The sequence below is a fragment of the Ovis aries genome, chromosome 2 (assembly GCF_016772045.2).
Source record: "Ovis aries strain OAR_USU_Benz2616 breed Rambouillet chromosome 2, ARS-UI_Ramb_v3.0, whole genome shotgun sequence".
Lineage (NCBI taxonomy): Eukaryota > Metazoa > Chordata > Mammalia > Artiodactyla > Bovidae > Ovis > Ovis aries.
In genome coordinates, this window is record NC_056055.1 from 118,855,700 (window position 1) to 118,879,321 (window position 23,622).

Consider the following 23,622-nt stretch of genomic DNA (forward strand, 5'->3'; position numbering starts at 1 on the left):
AAATCATAAACCCCAATAACAGAATCATTTTCAAGGAAAACGTTTGGCCCTACATCCAAAGATTAGCAAACATTTTTATATTTTTGTGTTTTAAAATGCTTAAGTTCTAAATATATCACGTTTCATCAATAATCCACCAGCCACTAACCACTTGATGCTGTCACCTAAAGCAAGCTAAAACACTCAGTTCAGTCACTCAGTCGTGTCCAATTCTTTGTGACCCCATGGACCGCAGCACGCCAGGCCTCCCTGTCCATTACCAACTCCCAGAGTTTACTCAGACTCATGTCCATCGAGTCAGTGATGCCATCCAACCATCTCATCCTCTGTCATCCCCTTCTCCTCCCAGTTTCAATCTTTTCCAGCATCAAGGTCTTTTCAAATGAGTCAGTTCTTCACATCAGGTGGCCAGAGTATTAGAGTTTCAGCTTCAGCATCAGTCCTTCCAATGAATATTCAGGACTGATTTCCTTTAGGATGGACTGGTTGGATCTCCTTGCTGTCCAAGGGACTCTCAAGAGTCTTCTCCAACACCACAGTTCAAAAGTATCAATTCTTCTGCACTCAGCTTTCTTTATAGTCCAACTCTTACATCCATACATGACCAATGGAAAAACCATAGCCTTGACTAGATGGATCTGTGTTGGCAAAGTAATGCTTTTTAATATGCTATCTAGATTGGTCATAACTTTTCTTCCAAGGAGCAAGCATCTTTTAATTTCATGGCTGCAGTCACCATCTGCAGTGATTTTGGAGCAAAAAAAAAAAAAAAAAAAAGTCTCTCACTGTTTTATTGTTTACCCTTCTATTTACCATGAAGTGATGGGACCAGATGCCATGATCTTCGTTTTCTGAATGTTGAGCTTTAAGCCAACTTTTTCACTCTCCTCTTTCACTTTGATCAAGAGGCTCTTTACTTCTTCACTTTCTGCCATAAGGGTGGTGTCATCTGCATATCTGAGGTTATTGATATTTCTCCCGGCAATCTTGATTCCAGCTTGTGCTTCTTCCAGCCCAGCGTTTCTCATGATGTACTCTGCACAGAAGTTAAATAAGCAGGGTGACAATGTACAGCCTTGACGTACTTCTTTCCCGATTTGGAACCAGTCTGTTGTTCCATGTCCAGCTCTAACTGTTGCTTCCTGACCTGCATACAAATTTCTGAAGAGGCAGGTCAGGTGGTCTGGTATTCCCAGCTCTTTAAGAATTTTCCAGTTTGTTGTGATCCACACAGTCTAAGGCTTTGGCATAGTCAATAAAGCAGAAGTAGATGTTTTTATGGAACTCTCTTGCTTTTTCGATGATCCAGAGGATGTTGGCAATTTGATCTCTGGTTCCTCTGCCTTTTCTAAAACCAGCTTGAACATCTGGAAGTTCACAGTTCATGTACTGTTGAAGCCTGGCTTGGAGAATTGTGAGCATTACTTTGCTAGCATGTGAGATGAGTGCAACTATGTGGTAGTTTGAGCATTCTTTGGCATTGCCTTTCTTTGGGATTGGAATGAAAACTGACTTTTTCCAGTCCTGTGGCCACTGCTGAGTTTTCCAAATTTGCTGGCATATTGAGTGCAGCACTTTCACAGCATCATCTTTCAGGATTTGAAATAGCTCAACTGGAATTTTATCACCTCCACTAACTTTGTTCGTAGTGATGCTTCCTAAGACCCACTTGACTTCACATTCCAGGATCTGGCTCTAGGTGAGTGATCACACCATTGTGGTTATCTGGGTCATGAAGATCTTTTTTGTACAGTTCTTCTGTGTATTCTTGCCACCTCTTCTTAATATCTTCTGCTTGTTAGGTCCATACAATTTCTGTCCTTTATCGAGCCCATCTTTGCATGAAATATTCCCTTGGTATCTCTAATTTTTTTGAAGAGATCTCTAGTCTTCCGCAGTCTATTGTTTTCCTCTATTTCTTTGCATTGATCACTGAGGAAGGCTTTCTTAGCTCTCCTTGCTATTCTCTGGAACTGCTGAATAGCAAACACAGCATTCTAATCCTCACATCAGAGGAAGAGGGTTACATACACAGGTGTGCACTTACACGTGAAGAGAGTATCTCTGGAAGAAGATGCTAGCCCTCATGTCACTGAGGGGCTCCAGGGGGCACGGTGGGGGGCTGAGGGGCTGTCCCAGGGCGGGATGGAGAGGCTTACTGGTTATCTTTCAGTGCCCTCGTATGTGTGTGCTCAGTTCCTCCATCAAGTCTGACCCTTCGCAATCGCATGGACTGTAGCCCGCCAGGCTCCTCTGTCCATGGGATTTTCCAAGCAAGAATACTGGAGTGGGGTGCTATTTCCTTCCCCAGGGGATCTTCCTGACCCAGGGATCACACCTGCTCCTCGTGTGTCTCCTGCATTGGCAGGCAGATTCTTCACCACTAGCACCACCTGGGAAGCCCCTTGTGTATGTCTTCTTTCTCAAAGAATAGAGATCAGTTATTAAGTCTCATGTAGCTACAAACAGACACAGTAAATGATGTATGATGTCTGACCCATGGCTCTCCTACCAGAGGGAATCATTTTCTAGATTCCTATTTTGGTTTTAAAACAATACAACATCCTGGAAGAATGAACACGTCTGTGTGCACCTAAGTCCCTCACTGTTCACCTGATGCCATCACAAAATTGTTAATCGGCTCTACTTCAACAGAAAATCACACGCTTAAATGAAAAAGCAATACGACCTCCTAACTTAATCAATCTTCTGTATTATTTCCATATTTGAATCTATTATGAGATATAAGTCAAATAGTCATACAAATAGTTAAGAAAGGCACATGAAATACTCAGGATTGCCATGATTGGTTCCTTCTAGACAAAGAAAATTGGCATTCTGCAGAGATAATCTTAAGAAAGTATTCATTTGCTTCAAGAGCCACCTGGATCAACTGAAAGTATTATATGTAATACAATAGGGAACTCTGAATCAAAACTGCTAACAAAAAAGTTTCTATGATACAGCTTTTTTCAGTGGCCTTTATGACACAGTGCTCTGCCTAGCTCTCTGTCCTCTAGCGGCATGAATTCCCAAGGGACCCACTAGGCCACTCTCCCCACCCATTCCTACCTGTGCCCTGAGGTCCCACTCCTCCTTCAGAGCTCACTCAGCTCCTTATATGTGATCACAGTGTCAAGTGCTTCTCCTCATAACCCTTTTCTGAGTTGTAACTGTACACTGACAACTTGACTGTACACTCCATGCAGGGTGATGTCTATTTAATATTATATTGACGTAGATTTATGCACTGTGCTTGACACATAGTACACACTCAATAAATACTCATGGACTAGTGGGAATACTCATGGACTAGTGTTCTTGCCTGGAAAATCCCCAGGACGGCGGAGCCTGGTGGGCTGCCATCTATGGGGTCACACAGAGTCAGACACAACTGAAGCGACTTAGCAGCAGCAGTGGGAAAATATCAATACTTTAAATAGAACATCACACAACAAATATTTCTTGAACATAATCTGTGCTAAGTGCCAGGGATAGGGCAGTGAACAAGGTATGAATGTAAACTATGCAAAACTATCCTTGTAATTATATGTATATGTAGGCACCTACTGGGCTTCCCTGGTGGCTCAGCTGGTAAAGAATCCACCTGCAATGCCGGTGACCTGGGTTCGATCCCTGGATTGGGAAGATCCTCTGGAGAAGGGAATGGCTACTCACTCCAGTATTCTTGCCTGGAAAATCCCATGGACAGAGGAGCCTGGCAGGCCGCAGTCTTTAGGGTTGCAAAAGAGTGTGTCTGACTCTCTTGCAACACACAGGCTCCCATTATATTGGTGATTATATATGCATACTTGTAATTACATACATATGTATAATATAATAAGATACTTGATCGTGGTATAGGAATAAGTGATGGGTATATGGGTTTTCCAAGTGGTGCCAGTGGTAGAGAATCCACCCACCAATTCAGGAGATCCAAGAGACATGAGTTCTATCCCTGGGTCTGGAAGATCTCCTGGAAAAGGAAGGCAACCTACTCCAGTTTTCTTGCCTGCAAAATCCCATGGGCAAAGCAGCCTGGTGGGCTACAGTTTATGGGGTCGCAAAGACCCAGACACGATTGAATGACTGAAAATAGGTGTACTTAGTCAAAGGCTGAAGGTCTTTCTTTTTCTTTTCACGTGAAAGAATAAACTGTCTTATAAAAGAGGCCTACAACTAGGATGATTAAAACAATGGATGTCCACATTTGGCAGTATTTTTGATTAATGTTAATAGGCTATGCTTAAAGACAAATATCCAGTCATTTATGAACAAACAGTAGTTCAATGAATAGTTACTGCAGTTTGTATTTTGGGGGGGCATCCTGAAGTAGTATTCAGTGGAACCTCAGCACATGTGCACAAGCAGATAACAAGGCTCTTGGGCACCCACAGGCCTATCTCACCAGGGTGAGAATTAGCACACAAGCCACAAAGCTCAAAGAGTCAGTCAGTGGTGCTTCCATGCCAACCACAGCACAGCCAGAGGGATCACCGACAGGGCCTCTGGAAGACATCAAGCTTCTATCACCAAATACAGCTGGCCGCTAGCCCGTCTTCTTAGAACACAGCATAAGACTCATACCATTCGTCAGAAGAGTAAACTCGGGGGCTGGGGGAGAATATCCATTTAGCTGTGTATGTTTTCTACAGCTGCTAATATTTCCTTCTATTTGTTCTGCTGGAGAAAGAGAAGGTAAAAGTGAAGTCTTAGTCATTCTTTATTTGCTGCCTTCAAATCTCCTCCAAATGACCAACAAGCTAAGCCAAGAGAAAGGCAGTGGTAACCATCGGCCAGGTCAAGGTGCTGGTTCCTGGCCATTTGTACATTTCTCCATTGCTCTTTTAGTTTTTGTCAATCTACTTTTTCTCAGCTTGTGTATATCTCTAGGTAGAAAACTAAGGATGTTTAAAATAAAATGGAAAAAACAAAAACAGAATAGACCCCTGATTAATGGAGCCCAACCAGCTGAAAGGTACAATATGCTGTTTTGTTGTCATACTTTCCATTTGGGCAAAAATCACATGACCAGTTACACTTACATATACATACACATACATGTACATCCACACACACCACGATTTTGCTTAGAAATTTTCCATAAGTATACATAAAATACAAACTCTGTAATTTCCAGACAAGAACCACTGACATCTGTCATAGCAATTAATTTGAAAAAGGCCTCAGGAGTTTTAGTTGACCCTATTTCACTTTCATGCATTGGAGAAGGAAATGGCAACCCACTCCAGTGTTCTTGCCTGGAGAATCCCAGGGCCGGGGGAGCCTGGTGGGCTGCCGTCTATGGGGTCGCACAGAGTCAGACTCGACTGAAGAGACTTAGCAGCAGCAGCAGCAGCAGTAGCATGCTGTAAACAAGTCCATCGAAATTCAGGCTGAAGGAATATCATGACCAAACCAAAAGGACATAATAATCCTACTGTTCGTGACTTTGGCCAGACCACAGCAGGAGGTGGTTACAATTAAGAGATCACTGACCAAAAAAAAAAAAAAAGGAGTCTGAATGAGTGGGAAGATAAAAAGAGGAGAGTCTAGGATAAGATGTTCTGCGGAAAATCCCTGAGGGAACTGGAGAAGCAAAGCTGTGGGAGGGACATTCAGATATGCGAGGGGCTTTTCTGCTGAACAGGGAGTGGGCTGTGTGGGCCCAGAGTCATACCTGTGAGCAGTCAGCAAAACAGGCACGTTGTTTCAGCTGCTAAGCAGAAACTACGGGAGTGCAGCACTTTGTCCTTTTAGCTGCATTTGATCCTGGGAAGATGTGGACCTGCCTGGACCTCCGGCGAAAGCCTGGAATATACCCAATAGGAGACAGAGCCGGTAGGAGACAGCAGGCTCTGGTCACACCTTTAGAGACCCAGTTACAGCCATACCTCAGGCCATCTGCTGGACTGTTCAGCTAGACAATACGCTCTTTGTTTTGCTTAAGATACCCTGGGTAAGGTTTTCTGCCACCTCAAGTGAAAGAGTCCTAAGTGACCCAAGATCTTAGCTGCCTTGTGAGGTAGCAAGTTCCACATGATTAGAAGGGTCCAAACAAAGGCTAAGTAACCATCTACCAAGGATTAGGGGGAGAGAACCCAACTGGGCTGAACTTAGGCCCCTGTGATTTTCCTGGGGCTACCATAACAAATGGGCTTCTCAGGTGGTACAGTGGTAAAGAATCCACCTGCCAATGCAGGAGACGGAGGAGATGTGGGTTTGATCCTTGGCTCAGGAAGATCCTCTGGAGGAGGAAATGGCAACCCACTCCAGTATTCTTGCCTGGAGAATCCCAAGGACAGAGGAGCCTGGTGGGCTACAGTCCATGGGGTCATGAAGAGTCAGACACAACTCAGCGACTAAGCAATGGACACCATAACAAATACCCCAGACTGGGCAGCTCAAAGAACAGAATTTATTTTCTTCTAACTCTGGAGGCTCTAGGTCTAAGATCACGGGGTCAGCAAGATCCGGGTCTTCTGAGGCATCTCTCTTCAGCGTGTAGATGACGCACCCTCCGCTTGTGTCCTCACAGGGCACCCCCTGCACGTGTCTGTGCCCCAATCTCTTCTCAAAAGGACATCGGTCGTATTTGATTAGGGGCCACCCTAATCAGTCAGTTCAGTCGCTCAGTCATGTCCGACTCTTTGCGACACTATAAACTGCAGCACACCAGGCCTCCCTGTCCATCACCGATTCCTGGAGTCCACCCAAACTCATGTCCATTGAGTCGGTGATGCCATCCAACCATCTCATCCTCTGTCATCCCCTTCTCCTCCTGCCTTCAATCTTTCCCAGCATCAGGGTCTTTTCAAATGAATCAGCCCTTCGCATGAGGTGGCCAAAGTATTAGAGTTTCAGCTTCCGCATCAGTCCTTCCAATGAACACCAAGAACTGATTTCCTTTAGGATGGACTGGTTGGATCTCCTTGCAGTCCAAGGGGCTCTCAAGAGTCTTCTCCAACACCACAGTTCAAAAGCTTCAATTTTTCAGTGCTCAGGCTTCTTTGTAGTCCAACTCTCACATCCATACATGACTAGTGGGAGAACTATAACCTTGACTAGACGGACCTTTGCTGACAAAGTAATGTCTCTGCTTTTTAATATGCTATCTAGGTTGGTCATAACTTCCCTTCTAAGGAGTCAGCTTCTTTTAATTTCATGGCTGCAATCACTATCTGCAATGATTTTGGAGCCCCAAAAAATAAAGTCAGCCACTGTTTCCCCAGCTATTTCCCCAGCTATTTCCCATGAAGTGATGGGACCGGATGCCATGATCTTCATTTTCTGAATGTTGAGCTTTAAGCCAACTTTTTCACTCTCCTCTTTCACTTTCATCAAGAGGCTCTTTAGTTCTTCATTTTCTACCATAACAGTGGTATCATCTGCATATCTGAGGTTATTGATATTTCTCCCGGCAATCTTGATTCCAGCTTGCGCTTCATCCAGCCCAGCATTTCTCATGATGTACTCTGCATAGAAGTTAAATAAGCAGGGTGACAATATACAGCCTTGATGTACTCCTTTTCCTATTTGGAACCAGTCTGTTGTTCTATGTCCACTTCTAACTGTTGCTTCCTGACCTGCATACAGATTTCTCAAGAGGCAGGTCAGGTGGTCTGGTATTCCCATCTCTTTAAGCATTTTCCACATTTTGTTGTGATCCACATAGTCAATAAAGCAGAAATAGATATTTTTATGGAACTCTCTTGCTTTTTCGATGATCCAGAGGATGTTGGCAATTTGATCTCTGGTTCCTTGCCTTTTCTAAAACCAGCTTGAACATCTGGAAGTTCACGGTTCACATATTGCTGAAGCCTAGCTTGGAGAATTTTGAGCATTACTTTGCTAGCGTGTGAGATGAGTGCAATTGTGTGGTAGTTTGAGCATTCTTTGGCATTGCCTTTCTTTGGGATTGGAATGAAAACTAACCTTTTCCAGTCCTGTGGCCACTGCTGAGTTTTCCAAATCTGCTGGCATATTGAGTGCAGCACTTTCACAGCATCATCTTTTAGCATTTGAAATAGCTTAACTAGAATTCCATCACCTCCAGTAGCTTTGTTCGTAGTGATGCTTTCTAAGGCCCACTTGACTTCACGTTCTAGGATGTCTGGTTTTAGGTGAGTGATCACACCATCATGATTATCCAGGTCATGAAGATCCTTTTGTACAGTTCTTCTGTGTATTCTTGCCACCTCTTCTTAATATCTTCTGCTTCTGTTAGGTCCATACCATTTCTGTCGTTTATTGAGCCCATCTTTGCATGAAATCCTCCCTTGGTATCTCTAATTTTCTTGAAGAGAACTCTAGTCTTTCCCTCATAGCCTCACTTTAATTTACCTCTCTAAAGACCATATCTCTTAATGCAGTCACATTTTGGAGTACTGGGGATTAGGACTTTAACAGGTGAATTTCAAGGGCCACAACTCAGCTCACAAAAATGACCTCTAAGCCTACTTACAACTCCAACATGAAAGAAAGTTGAGTAAAAAGTCTTAGTTTGTTTTCCTCAAAAGCCATCTAGGATTTCCCTGGTGGTGACGGTTAAGAATCTGCCTGCCAATGCAGGAGACCCGGGTTTGATCCCTGCTCCAGAAGACCCCACATGTCCTGGGGCAACTAAGCCCACGCACCATAACTACCGAAGCCCGAGAACCCTAGAGCCTGTGCTCCACAACAAGAGTCACCGCAGAGAGAGGCCCACACATTGCAACTGGGGAACACCCCCCACGCCTTCTCAAATGCAACTGGAGAAGCCTGCATGTAACAGCAAAGACCCAGCGCAGCTAAACAGAAAAAAATATATACACTTGGCAATTGTGACTGTAAAAAAAAAAAAAGCCATCTGCTCCGTGGACCAGAAATAGAGCCTGTGCAAGCAGAGGCAGCTTCTCTGGGCTGCTAAAGTCAAAGTGAGTCTGCATCCCTAGAGGAGGATTGTTAGCATTTTGTATAACCCAATCTACTGTATTTACTCATTTATGTTATCTAGGGCATTGCTATTTACTCTTCCAGAGGTTGATGTAAAATGAAAGGCTTTGGCAAACAGTGCTAATTAACACATTTTCACAAGGGGCAGTGCAACAGGGTGCCTGCTGCACCCGGGCTGAAGTGCTGGCATCCAGGGCACAGGCCACAGAAAGGGGACTTTTCTCAAGAATGGTCATAACTGCCTGGGTCATACTACAGGCATTCTGAGAAGATCAAATAAGCATGTTAAGAAAAACGCAAATGTGTAAACTACCATTAGATACAATGCACATATTTCAGCGAGAGCAGCCAAGTCTTTTACAGATTCCGTCTGAGCCAGCACATGGAGCAATGTTTAAGGTTTAGGATTCTAACATTCACTGAAGTCAGCTGGTGCTGGAGAAAGAAATTCTCTATACAGATCCCAGTGACTGCTATCGTCCGCCCCCTCCCCCGTCGCTGACTCGACGGTCTGTTGCCGCGGCATGGCCTGGATGAGCCGGCATGAGTGGCTCTGTGTACATTGCTGACTCATCAGCAAAACCCATGGAAGCCTAAGTCCCTGGTGGGGTGGCCAGGGAGGAGTGAGATCGGACGTGCCGGTTTCACATAGAGAAACCAAGCAAAGCGAGAACTTAGATCAGTAGCGTCACCAAAGACATGCCATCAAATCCAACACCCTTGTTTCCCAGAGACAGGAAAATACAGAGAGGCGGGATAGGGCCACCATTAGTAGGCCAGTGGCAGGCCAAGGGCCCTCTGCTCTGTGGCTCTTAGGCCGGCCACAAAGTGCTCTGCTCCTACTGCGAGGCCCCTGCACAAAGTCAAACCTACACACGGGCTCGAAGAAACACCTCTGAATTGCATTCAGGAAGTTGGGTGTATGTTTAGGTCGACTTTAGAAGATGGTTCAGATTTTAAACTTTGATGAGTTGGTAGGAATGAGGGAAGAGGAAAGTAGAAAACACAAAGGCCACTCAACAGCTGCCTAATATCCTGGATCACAAAAGAAACAATTCACCCAGAAACAAAATTTGGGGTTCCTAGAGGGAATGGCTCAAAAGACCCTTTCTACTGATGCAGAACCAGAGACCTCAAGTACCAGTGCTGTGGCAGGACACAGGGTGAACCAGCATTTCTGCCTCCACCCACGGGCTGGAAAAGGGCTGCCTCCAGCAAGCAGACTTCGAAATCAAATAATCAGAAGTTGACTGTATGGTTTGGGTTGGGTAAGGAGCAGAGGGATTGCCCTGGCGGCTCAGCAGGAAAGAATCCACCTGCAACTCGGGAGACCCAGGTTCCCTCCCGGGGTTGGGCAGATCCCCTGGAGGAAGAAATGGAGAGCCACGCCAGTGTTCTTGCCTGGAGAGTCCCAAGGACAGAGGAGCCTGGCCGGCTATGGCCCATGGGGTCACAGAGCCAAACACGACGGAGCAACTCAGCATGCGCACACATTCAAGTTATAAAGCCTACAACAATATCGTTTAGATTTAGTTCTATTGGTGATCTAGGAATTGGAAATGGAAACAATGATTTTCTGATTTAGCCTAACTAGGACACTGAACATAAAACTGTTCCCCTATAAAAACTACAAGAATCTTCTCTGTGGAATAAAGTATATTACAGCTATTAGTAGCATTCCTGAGGTAAGGTAATAAAAATCAATCCTATACTCGGGCATTTGTGTTAAAAAACAATAATTGATTTGTTTGCTGGTCTAGTCCTGGTTTGTTTTCTTTCCCAGTTTAATCGCACCTAACAGATAAACACTAGCCACAGAAGATAACGCTTAAGCCATTAGGCCGTTTGGGGCATCATATTCCCTCTAGTATTGCGTTTCTCCAGGCAGAAATGAGGGGCCACAGTCCTAAGGGTGAATGGAGACTCTCTCTAGAATGAACTCCTTCAGTTATGAGTTAATAACACCAAAAGAGCATTAAAGATATAGCCACGACTTCATGTCCTGACTTTAGAATATAATTTTCTTCCCCTCAGAAGCACTGAACTTGTCACTTCCCGAAAGTCCTGTTCCATGGCACAGCTTCCAGAAGTTAATGCTGATAGCGTCACATGTCTTGCTGGAGGTTGGTGACTGCCCCAGATAGCTTTACTAGCTGAAGGGAAGGGAGGAGAGTGGAGGAGGAGGATGGTTACAGAAACCCCGGGCTGAAGTTAGCTGTTCCAGCTATGTGCCAAGGTTTCCCACAAACATCTCTGGCTTCATTCTCTCTCCCAAGATCTCGACTCATAAACACAACTTCCCAATGGGCATCTTTCTCATCTGATAGGACCTCCACAAGCCCCATTCTTCCGTACTGATAGCTCTTCCCTGGGTTTCCTTGCTTGGCGAGTGGCACCACCGCCCATTTGGTATCCAATTCACAAGATAACTCTTCTTTCTCACTCCACCTACACTAGGCCCTGCCCCCTCCCCCCAAAACTCTTGATTTTACTTGCTTTTCTCTTTTCCAACTCCCAGTGTCTCAGGTACCTAAGCTAACACTTCTGTAACACCTAGTATTTTCCTTTTATGTTATGGTCATCCACCCCCTACCAGAAAGTGAACTCTGTGAGAGAGGAACCTTATCTGTCTGGTTCAGTACTGTATTCCCAGAATAGAACCTGGTCGTTTAATAAAGACTTCTTTAGAGAAACACTGAAAGAACACAATATTTAATTGTGAACTAACTCTGTTAATGATGTATGAAACCTAGTCATGTCTGATAACTAGTCATCATACTTGCATTTCTGTATGATGCCTAGTCACCATTTAAAACATTTTTGCCACTTATATACAGTGTGAATTGGCTTAATCACATTACTCTCTTCCTAACACTTCTTGAAGGTAGTTAATCCGGAGGAATGACAATTTCACTGGGGGTAAAAAAAGATAATTTGAAAGAATGGAGTATTTTAGAGGAATGGAGAGCTCACCAGGAAGACAAAAGAGGGTGGTTGGAGCAGGTGAAAAAGTTGTATCAGACACTGGTCACTCAGAGCAGTCCAAGATGTGAGGCTGGGCTGCATAAAGGGACAATATACTCGCCAATCTAAGACCGTGCCTATGAACCTACAAGGTAGCTGAGAACACAGGCTTTGGAGTCTGAGTGGCTGGTCTGAATTCTACCTCTGCTAGTTACCAGCTGTATGACTGTGGGCAACTTACCTTAGCACCTTGAACTTCCCCTTTCTGAGACAGACACAGCAATGCCTAACTCACAAGGCTACTGCAAGGATAAATGGGGGCTTGAAGGTAAAGCATTTCACCAGTGCCTTGGAGGGCACTTGGATGTAGTAAGTGCTGAAATGACAGTGTTAACGACTATTATTATTTTCTCAATATTATACTATAATTATAATGTTTGTTAAGTTTGGAGATTTCTTAATTTAAAATTTTTATTTTTCAATAAAATTTAAATTTTTAATTAAAAAAATTTGCAATTCGGCAATTCTATTGCTATTCTGCAATTTTGAAGTTGCTAAAAAAAAACCCCACAATTTAATCTGGGATTGGTGGAAGGCACAACATCAACAAAGGTCATGCATGAGTCACCAGCTTGTGACTCAAGCAAGAAAGGACAATTCATTATTTATCTGAAACTCAGGGAACGAAGTAAAATGGGACTTCTCTAAAGTAGGGCAGAATAAACAATAATAAATGCTCCACCCAGAGAAGTGTTGCAGAAAGGGAACCCCTTCCAGGACCTGAGAGTGGGTTCTTGTCTAACATTCAGAAAGGAATTGTCCGGAAACAAATGGTCCAAGGAGACACAGCCGACAAACCATAAAACGTGAGACGGCGAGCCACGCAGCAGCGTCCTCCTGGGTTCCTTCAGCCTGTTGCTCTCCACCCTTCCCAGTAAAGTCTCACCCTCTGTGTCTCCTTGGACAATTCATTTCCAAGTGTTAGACAACAGCCCCCTCTGGGGCCCTGGAATGGGTCCCCGTTCTGCAATAGAAGTGTTTTAAAGAAACATCAAGGCAGACATCTGTTCCTGCCACCTCTTGCTCAAACTCACCAATGACTTCCCATTGCTCTTAGGGAAACACACTCTCTCTCGGTGGAACCTGGAGCCCTTGCACGAGCCCTGCCCACCTTGCTGACTTTTATCACTCCTCACTCCTCATTCAGGCAATACGCACACTCGCGGTTCCCTCGTCTTCCCTGGGTGGCTTCTGTGCAAACACCACTCTGCTCAGATGTCTCTTCCTTAGAGAAAGCCTCTCTGTTAGCTCAAGCGGAAACAGTCACCTCTTCTCAGTCGCTCTGGGAACCTGCGTCCTGCGTGAATTTTGCCATATCTCATCATGATCAGAAATGAGATAATCTGTGTACTGTTCACTATCTACCCCAATAGAAGGTTCGTCCTACGAGGACTGGCCTTTGTCTGTCTCATCACACATTCCAAATAACCCCAAGACCTACAAAAGTGCCCGTCACCTAAGGCATGTTTAAGAAATATGTGTTGAAGGAGTGAATTAATAACAACAGGAATAACACCACCCGTTGTTTACAGCTGAGCACTTACTATATCCTATGCATTATCTTATTAATCTTAACGATGGTATGAAGTCAGACACAATTATTACCACCATGTTACAAATGAGGAACCTGAGGCTTCACAAAGCTAAATTGCCGGCTTATCCAAGGTCAGATACAGTTGAGCACTTACTAGATGCTATGCATTGTCTAATTAATGTTAACAATGGAATGAAGTTAGACACTATAGTAAGTGTGGGATTTGAACCCAGGTCAAATGCACACGTGCACACGTGCACTCATTACAGGTGAACCGGCAAAAAGAAGAACACAAGGAAACAGGAGAGCTACCAGACTCCCAACACTCCTACCAGGGTTTGGGAAGATGACTAGGGTCAAACCTGGGCCAATTTACTTTCTGCTCCTGTTCATTCTCCCAAGTGGAGTGAACGCCCGACCGACATCCACAGTTACAACCAAGGACCATGCCGATCACCCATTGCTGAGGTGACCTCACTGCACTCAGCAGCCAACCACACCACACAGGATCATGGGCCAAAACTACGGTCCCCAGACAAACGCAACTCGACACTGATTTTTCCTGAAAATGTCTGAGCTTCCTTCTACATGTTATCTTTTTAAAGGAAAGAAAAAGTTAACAAGTTACTGTTTGTCAGCCCCCCCCCCAGACTACTATTCAAAGATGTTGTTGACAGCAGACAAAAGGCAAAGAAAAGATGATTAATACTTGAGAAATAAGAATGGGGTGCGATTCTTCCAGTTGGAAAGGTTTTGGAGGGGTATGCTATGAAGGAAGCTTGAAGAAAAATTCTTATCTACTATTCAAAGTATCTTATTGTAATTATATAATTAAAATCTACCAAGCATCCCAAGAATAAGTAGAAATAAGTTAGCCACACTGCTTAGGCTTTTGACTTGCACAAAAAAGGCAGTAATTGACACTGTATGACTCGAGATAATTAAACAGCTGGTGCAAACACTGATACTTGGACTCGTGTCAGCAATAAAATGCAATATCTCTGGGATATCACTTGACTTGACTTTTTAGTACCTTGATCTCTTAATGTTTATTTTACCTGATATATAAGGATACAATATGTCTCCTTAGAACATATACAGTTTTAAACATATACACGCTCTCACTCTCTCACACACACATCTGGTTCTTTTATGGGAAGATAATTATATTGATCCACTATAAACTGACCTAAGCTTCAAGCTATTTTCCAATCTAAAATACCAAAAAAGGGAGAGAATATATATATATAGCACCAAGAATGGAAACTGAATATTTTGCTATACTCCCTTAAAGAAACAAAATGTTACAGATAAACGGAGGGCTTCCCCATCTTCTTTCTTCCCCAACCAGTCCCCTTCTTTTTATGTCCTGTCCAGAAACCTAGGGCTATATGAACTCAGGATGCATTTTCCCTCCATAAATTTAAGTGGTTTTTTTTTCTATACAATTAGGCATATCCATAAAAGTATGTATAACTTTTGAAATGCATTGTTAAGATTTGCATAAGTGTACCAAACTGTGTATTATTTTGCTTTCTCCCCCATTCAACATCATGGTTTGAGAGCTTTCTATGTTGACATACTGATATAGTCCGTTCCTTTTCTGCGTAATATTCCATCTTACGACCACCCTACACTGAATGCATCTATTCCCCAATGATGAATATTTAGACGAGTTCTCTTTCTCACGGTTAGAAAGCTGCAGTGAGCAAGCAGCATCTTTGTACATGTCCTTCTGCACGTGTGTGAAAGTTTCTCTGATGGCTCATGAGGTAAAGAGTCTGCCTGCAACAGGGGAGACCTGGGTTTGATTCCTAGGTTGGGAAGATCCCCTGGAGGAGGGCATGGCGACCCTCTCCATTATTCTTGCTTGGAGAATCCCATGGACAGAGGAGCCTGGCAGACTATAGTCCATGGGGTCACAGAGTTGGCTACGACTGAGCGACTAAGCACAGCACACAGCAAACGTTTCTCCAGGCAGGTAAGTATCTTAAAATGCAATTATCAAGCCATAGGAAATGTCCAACTTGTACATTACCATGGACTGCTGAATTGGTCTCCACAGTGGTTATCAAGCAACATAATCTACCGGAATATTGGCTAAATAATAATTTAAAAAAATCAAGAGAACTAATATATGCAAGTCACTGTTCTAAGCAATTAATGTGCTTTATCTCATTTAGTTTTCATGAAAAAAAGGTTAATACTAATGATATTCCTACTTATAGATGACAAAACAGAGATACAAAAATTATATAACTTCTCCAAGGCCACATGGTTCCAAGAGGCATAGTGAAGCTCTAAACCAGGCAACATGCCTCCCAGTCCGTGCTGGTAACCACTATGGGCACTGCCTTTCATGAATGAGGACAGGAAGAGACCTTTCCCTGGAGACCGCAGCTATTCCCTTTCTCTATTTTCTTACTCTTGGTCCCTGTTTCTTTTATTCCTTGTCCTTTATTTTTCCCTCTCCTTAACTCACGTCTCCCTTGGTCCACTGTAAACATGCCTAGAAGACCGAGGCTCAGGTGATGGCATTGGAGGGGTGCTCAGAAAGGCATTTGCTCCTGAAGCAAGATGTGGAAACAGGTTACAGCATCATACAATTCCCCATAAACATGAGGATACAAGGATACTATTTCAAACCATAAAACAGAGACCAACATTTCAATAAGATCAGAAACTCAGAACAGGATCTTGGAGACAAGCATAACTGATTTTCCTCAGTCCATTTCTCTTCTTCCACAACAAGATTCCCTTGCTCACTTCGCTCATGTTCCTGGTTTTAACTATCCCAAATCTGTATTCCCAACCCTAACCTCTTTTGGGGCTTTTATAACAGTCAACTGTCTGTTCGACCTTCCCACATAGATGTTTCAATTTTAAGGTAAACCAACCGATCGCTGGATTCTGATGAACTTCCACTCTCTCCTCTAGTCTGTATCTTCTCCAGTTTCCTCCTGGATTTGGCAGAACCACTGCACCCAAACTGAAACACGAAGGCCTCTTCATCACTTCTCACACCAAACCATTCCACTGATTCTACCTCCCCCCACACTCCTTCCCTCAGCTTCTGCTGCTACTGCTCTACTCCAGGCCTCTATCATCTCTCACTTGGACTATTTTAAGAACCTTCTCAGGGGGCTTCTGCTTCAAAGTTCCCCACTGCATTCCAAATAAATGAACACCGCTGGCTCTCCTCTGCTCCGAACCTCACCACGATGCCCTACTGCACCCAGGATAAAGTTCCTTTCCTAATCCCAGCTCCTACCTGGCTTTCAATCTCCCCATCTTTTCCAACCCCCTTCCTTTTAGTGTTCATCCTTGCATCCTATTAAACTGGGTTGTCCAGGCCTAATTAAACTCTTCAATTAAACTTAACACGTATGCAGAGTTTTGATTTTTAAACGATAAGAGCAATAGTCACTCCTTTAGATTATGTATAATTTCAAACGAGATGGTTGAATGGCATCACCAACTCAATGGACATGACTCTGAGCAAGCTCCAGAAGACGGTGAAGGACGGGGAAGCCTGGAGTGCTGCAGTCCACGGGGTGGCAAAGAGTTGGACACGACTGAGTGACTGAACTATGATGACAACATGAGAAATAAGCCTTATCATTTTTTTTTCTATTGTGGTAAAGTCATTTTGTACATTAAAAATAACATTCCATTAAGAAAAGAGAAGGAAAAAATCTTCAGGGCCCTCCTCTGTTGTTATTTTTTAAATCAAGAATTGAGTTATTCTATTTCCATTCTTTCCCTTCATTGTGGCGATTGCCAGCTAAGCAGTTAAGGACTGTGGATGCCAGGGAAACAGGGAAACAGGTACCAACCTTAATTCAGGGTGGTTAGATAGACGGCGGAAGAGCTGAGAAGCCAGAGAACCTGGAGAAAGCCACAGCCAGCCTCCGCAAGGCCTAGGTCTAAAGGACGGGGTGAGGACCATGTTACCAGAGCTCAAGGTCAGCCACAGCACGCAGAGCCACAGGTGAGAGGCGACTTGGCAGGGCATGGAGGGCTCGGGTTGGCAGGAGGCAGGGCTGAGTCTGGGAGCAGGGCTGAGCACCGCAAACGAGGGAACTCTCAGCACACCAAGTGAGGGCTGCAGAGGGCGGCCCTCAGTCTCCAGCTGAGTACTGGCCAACACCTGCATCTGAGCAAACCACCGAAGCTGGGGCAAGAACCACATGAATTAAAGGGATTAAAGGGAACAATCTCCAAAGTTCACCCAAGACGGAAGAGGGAAGGCTTTTCCCTTTCTTCACACCTGCTCATTCTCCACCCAGGCCTCTCACCAGCCTGGCAGTTACCACCCCGGCTGGAATACCTAGGTACACACCCCCAGACAGTCTAAGGCAATTGGTCTAAGTGTAGCGGGAGCGTTAGGAGTTTTAAAAGCCACTGCAGCAGCGGAACCCAGCAGACCAGGGGCTGGGAGAAGCAGCTTGTGGAAGCCTGCACTGGGCCCCGCAAGGTGCAGAGAGGCCCCGAGAGCCAAGGGGCCAGGATCAACAACAAGGCCGAAGAGGCAGGTAGAAACAAGGAAGAGGGTACGAAGCAATCCAATCATAAACACAGTCCTAAATCTCCAGCTCCAGGTCTGCTCCCCTGATCTCGCCAGCTGCAGTTTCCTCCCCATTCTGACACTGACGGCTATCCCTCCAGTGACAGACTGCTAACGCTGTCCCGCGTGTCCTCAGCTGTGGGCCGGCGTCTTGCTATCCGCTCTTGCTCTCTGTGCAGTGCCCACCAGGAATGTCTGTGTTCCTCCTCTTGCTGGTAGCATCATGTATTTCCCTCTCTCCTCCCTAAATGACCAGCCAACTCATTTGGATACTTAGCAACTATTTAGTAGTAATTAATGGCTAATGATGGTTAATATATTATCGCTTCCAGATAGTATTTGCATCACAAAACTGACTGAGTATAAGAATTTCAGGTCAAAGTTAGAATTGCTTGAGTAGATTTTTGTGTGTGCCTTAAAATGTAAATCAATTTGAATCACATAACATAGGTGATGGCCTAATATTAAATAGTAATGATTTTTGTTGTTCTTCTTAGTCACTCAGTCATGTCTGACTTTTTGTGACCCTATGGACGTCAGCATGCCAGGCTTTCCTGTCCTTCACTTTCTCCTGAAGTTTGCTCAAACAAATGATTAATTGAAATGTATTTTGATCACAACTCTACTCATGGTTGCTGAAACATTCAACAAGGTGAATATAGCCTTAAAATACATTTATATTTCTAGATAAAGAAATCTAGTCATTACATAAATTAGTCTAAAAATGTACTTGCTGTAAATACCAAAGTCTTGCGGTTTTGAATCAAAAGAAATTTACTTTTTTAGTGGAAATAGGAAGCATTATCCTATTTACCTGAGATAGCCACTTTCCAGTGGGGACAAAATCCAAGATTGAAATCAGAAATCATTTACTCTGTGTGTGTTTAGACTGATAGATATGTTAGTCAATGAAAAATGGGGCCCAAGCTGCCGAACTGTTACAATAGTAAGTGGTTCAAAACTGGACATGCTGTTTTAAAAATTGTTTTCTGGTATGATGGTTTCTTCACTATGAACCTATATAAACTTATGAAAATCTACTTTTTATAAAAATTCTTTTTGTTGTTGTTTTAATTTCTTAGTTTTTAATTGAAGAAAAATTACAATATTGTATTGGTTTCTGCCATACATCAACTTTTGACTATATTAGGATAGTTACAATTTTTGTGGTTATGCTGACTCCTTTAAACAAACCCCCATAACCAGGCTCCTCCATCCATGGGATTCTCCAGGCAAGAATACTGGAGTGGGCTGCCATTTCCTTCTCCAGATCTTCCCAACCCAGGGATCAAACCTGGGTCTCCCGCATTGCAGGCAGACACTTTAACCTCTGAGCCACCAGGGAAGCCTAAGATAGTCACAGAATACTGAAAAACATGCATGCATATATACAAGCCAGACATCTCTCCGTATGATCCTACAAGGAAAACATAAAGGCTATGAATTCATAGAAAGATGATTTCTGTTTATCAACTAGCAACATGATATTCTTCCAATTAAAAAGTAAAACTGTCATCACTAAATTTTTAAGCCCTCAAAATCTCAACCACCACTAACCTGACTCCAAAAATTCTCACCAAAGGAAACATATCCATTCCACCTAAATACATGGGCATAATCTCACCACAACTATCAGAATCTTTTAAAAGTAGTTAATTCATTTCAATGAACAGGATAAAAATTCAAAAGCAGTAAATGACCACAAACTGATGGAATCCCAGTAGGCTTCTGGGAACAACAATGTGACCACAAGAGCTTTCTTCTTCCATTACGTCATTTAAGGAAAAAAAGATGCTTTTGTATGTAAAACTAGAATATTAAGGTTAAGTGAGTCATTCATTTTTACATAAGGAGATATTAGCGTTCATGTAATGAGTTTTTATGTAATGAGTTCTCTCTTAAAAAAAGAAAACACAAGTGTGAAGTTTATGTAATTACCAAACCTAATAGTAAACCCGCTAGGATTCTATCACAAAGCTATATACTTTAGAGAAAAGGCAAAGATAGAAGAGAAATTACTTTTCTTAGCATGTGAGAAGACCTTAAAACGTTCTGTGAAAATAAAACCTACATGCATACTGTGTACTGAGCCGACATTCAATTAACATTATTGAGTGATTAAATCATATTGTCTAGGAAAGCCACTCATGAGTAAGACCTGACAAGGTACCTTTCTGGGAATAAATGGCTGTGGGTTTTAAACACACTATTAGGTGAGGGGAGATCCTGCTCATACAACCCAACCAAGCTGAAGAAATTCATCACTGTGAGTCTAATTCATCACAGCTCGGAGAACATAAACATAACCTGGACAAGGTTAAAGGACAACCCCAGACCATAATATCACACGGCTCTTTGAGTGTGCCTCAGGCACCCTGTGTCTCTGGTAGCTGTCCATACAGTGCCTGACTTTGTGACAACAATGGGGTCAGAGATTTGAGATGGAGAAGGAACGGAAAACAGCCTCCCAAAGCAAAATCAAACAAGGAAAAATAGTCACAATTGCACTGGGAAAAGAAAGATTCTAGGTTGAAACTTGACATTAGAAAATATTTTCTTCAGTTAGTCAAAGGGATATTAAAGGAAAAAAGATCAATGTTTCTCAGATCTTGCCAGTGTCTATTTCTCCTTTGTAATTTCTCATAGAAACAGTAGATTTAAAGATTACCACATACACACAAACGCACACGGTTGCTTTTAATTACAGCAACTTCAAATTTTAGGGACAGACATGCCATGCTTTTCTATGAGGTTTAAGTGTATCTGGCTCCACATTTTAGAGCCAACAGCAAAGCAGAAAGACATAAAGAGCAAGGTACTATTCAAACAACTTCAGACAAACATTAGTGGTAAGAAACACTACATAAAAAACACTAAGTATTTCTAGATTTTTTTGCTTAAAAGATTACATGGGAAATTTTAAGTAGAAGAAAGATTTTTAAGTATCCCATGTTTTCATGGCAGATAAAAATGCAGAGACCCATGTAATAATCAGAAAAATTATATAAGATGCTCTTCCATGTAATATCATGGATTAATGATTTTGGTGTGTTACATCACAGCCTATTAAATATAATGGACATCTTCAATACACCATATATTCAAGGTCTTTCTGCATCAGCAAGTGGCTGAGAATAACTGAAGGCTGAAAAACATAATCCTCTTTATCTACTTAAACTCTTCTTCCTAAATGCCTTAGACAGCTGGACCCTTCAAGGTCCATGGAGTAATAGAGTTGACTAAATTGGTGCTTTTATACCTGAAAACACTTAATGTAAGAGTCTCTTAGCATACAGAAGGGAAACATCATATTTTGAGATAATTCAACTAAGTTCTTCATTTCCTTCCTTTTGATTCTATTTTAAAGAGAAAGAGCAACAGAAATCCCCACTCGCACCTAAACCTTACCCCCAACACAAATGATAATATCCGTAAACGTGCTCAAAGGAGCTATAAACTATGAAAAGATGAAGTTCAACTGCGGAGGGGCAGCCACAGTAGGCATGCTCTTACCTGATATGGCCAATCAGTTCAATAAGCTTGTGACTGAAAAAATAAGCTGTCAGCTCAGACACATGGCTCAGGACTGAGCAGACCCCAAAGAGAGTTGTTGTTCCATTCAGGTCCTCCAAATGCCAGTAGAGAAAGGTGAACACGAAGCCATATCCGAAACCCATAAACCAAGCCACGAACAACACGGAGCCGTACTGCACGCTGCAAAGCAGCCTGATCAAGTCCCAGAAGCTGAAGGCCTGCGAGTGGCTGGTGGCGGTCGGTGTCTCCTCAGAGGACTCCGTGGAGCTGTTCCTCTCCACCTGAGGGATCTCCACCTCTTTCCCTTTACTTTCACTGTTTTTGAAGTGGCTGTAGCGGAACCGGAACTGGGTAGCAACAATCAAGGCCATGGTCATGAGGACCCCGAAGACGAAGAAGACGATCTGGTAGTTCCGGTACTCGGGCGGCTTACAGCCCTTCCCTTCGATGAGCACGTCCATGTGGGTGTAGTCGATGCCGATGCCCACAGACAGCATCGCCAGGCCCCAGCCCAGGGAGCCCCACATTCGCTGCAGGCCATAGCGGTCTCTGTGCTTACCCAGGTACTGCAGCGTCACTGTGTCCACGATCGTGACGGAGGAGGCGCTGAAAAACTCTCCTATTACAACAACGACCAAGACCACCAGGAATATGGCTTCCACTTCTTGCTGATCATAAACAAGAGTGACTCGGTCAGAAGGTACAGGCTTGGTGGTAGTGACGATGGAAGTGGTTGTCTCCCTGGTTGCATTTCCTGGGGGGGCAGAGGAGGTTGCGGTGCTTGGGTTCAAGGTCACAATATGGTCAGTAATTTCCTCGGTCTCAGGCTGCAGAGTGGGTGCACTGGTCTTGTTTGGAGCTGTCGGGAAGATGACAGTTTCTGTGACATTGGGCCCCACTTCTGACATCACTGGCCCATCATAAGAAAGCAGGTGCCTTTTCTCACGAATTCTTGGGGAGGTGGTGATGAAAGAGACAATGGAGGAATTTGTCGGCAGGATAGTGAATGGGTGACTTGAATTGGTGGGATGAGCTGTTGGGGGGATCTTTGGTACACATCGCAAGGTAGCGGGTTTGACAAATCCGATGCCCAGGTTGAATAAAACCCAACACAAAAGAGAAAAGAGGAGGACGATTTTGCCTTTTTTAAAGCGATCTGCAACTACACCCCAAAAGGGGGCACTGCAGAATTCAATGAAGTATCGAATGCCTACCAGCAGTCCACTCTGGCTGGGTGACATTCCCAGCTGCTTGTAATACACAGGCAAAAGGGGGTAGAGAGAGCCATATGCAGAGTAAAAGAAAAAATAAAAGACCTTGGAAATGAGAAGATCATTGTTTATCTTAACGCAGTGTTTCTCTATCCAGTCTATTTCCTCCTCAGGAATAGCAGCTGTTTCAGACGGGGACGGGGTTTCGTTTGAAGGTGGTTCTGGTTCCCTGGAAATACCATTAAAAGGATCGGCCAGCACGTATTTCCTCTTCTGTTCCTCTTCATCATCGGTTAAGATGGCAACTTTATCATCTGTCGCCATGGCTTATCACCACCATCAGAAAGCTGACGGCCTTCAAAATTTTGGCTGTTGATCTGTAAAAAAAATTTAAAAGAAGGCTCAGAATGAAAATGATAACATTTAAACATAAGAGTTTCACCTGGTGGGAAACAGGAGTTTCAAACTACAACTTAAAGTAATAATTGTGAGAGAAAACTATCACCATTCACTTGCAGCCATACAATAATGATAAGGGAAAATAACTTTACAAAATTCAAGTGCTCTCTCTGTGGCCACTGACTGGCTAAAATTACATCTTCTAATGGTTCATTCTTCAGGTTCATTCTCAATCTTTTCACTGATTCCTAGGGAAAATGTACAAATAACAGGGATTACATCTAAACCAAATAGAGGGTAAACAGTATTTACAGTTTCTTGGTTTTATTTTTCAAACAAATCCATTGCACTAGGAAATCTAGAATGCTTAGAAAATAAAGACAGCTAAAACCATTTCAGTTTCTTGGAAAAAAAAAAAA

The 23,622-nt window shown here is 43.4% G+C and overlaps 1 protein-coding gene across 3 annotated transcripts in view; it reads right to left on the reverse strand.

The window, feature by feature from the left end:
- The window catches only part of MFSD6 (major facilitator superfamily domain containing 6), a 61,890-nt gene extending 38,729 nt beyond the window's left edge, over window positions 1-23,161 (reverse strand). For all 3 annotated transcript variants that reach the window (XM_027964707.3, XM_027964708.3, XM_060409619.1), the window contains exon 1: window positions 21,573-23,161. In XM_027964707.3, coding sequence (XP_027820508.1) covers window positions 21,573-23,128 — 1,556 coding nt within the window. In that variant the 5' untranslated portion in view covers window positions 23,129-23,161. The remainder of the gene's footprint in view (window positions 1-21,572) is intronic.
- Between the last annotated feature and the right edge of the window lie 461 nt (window positions 23,162-23,622).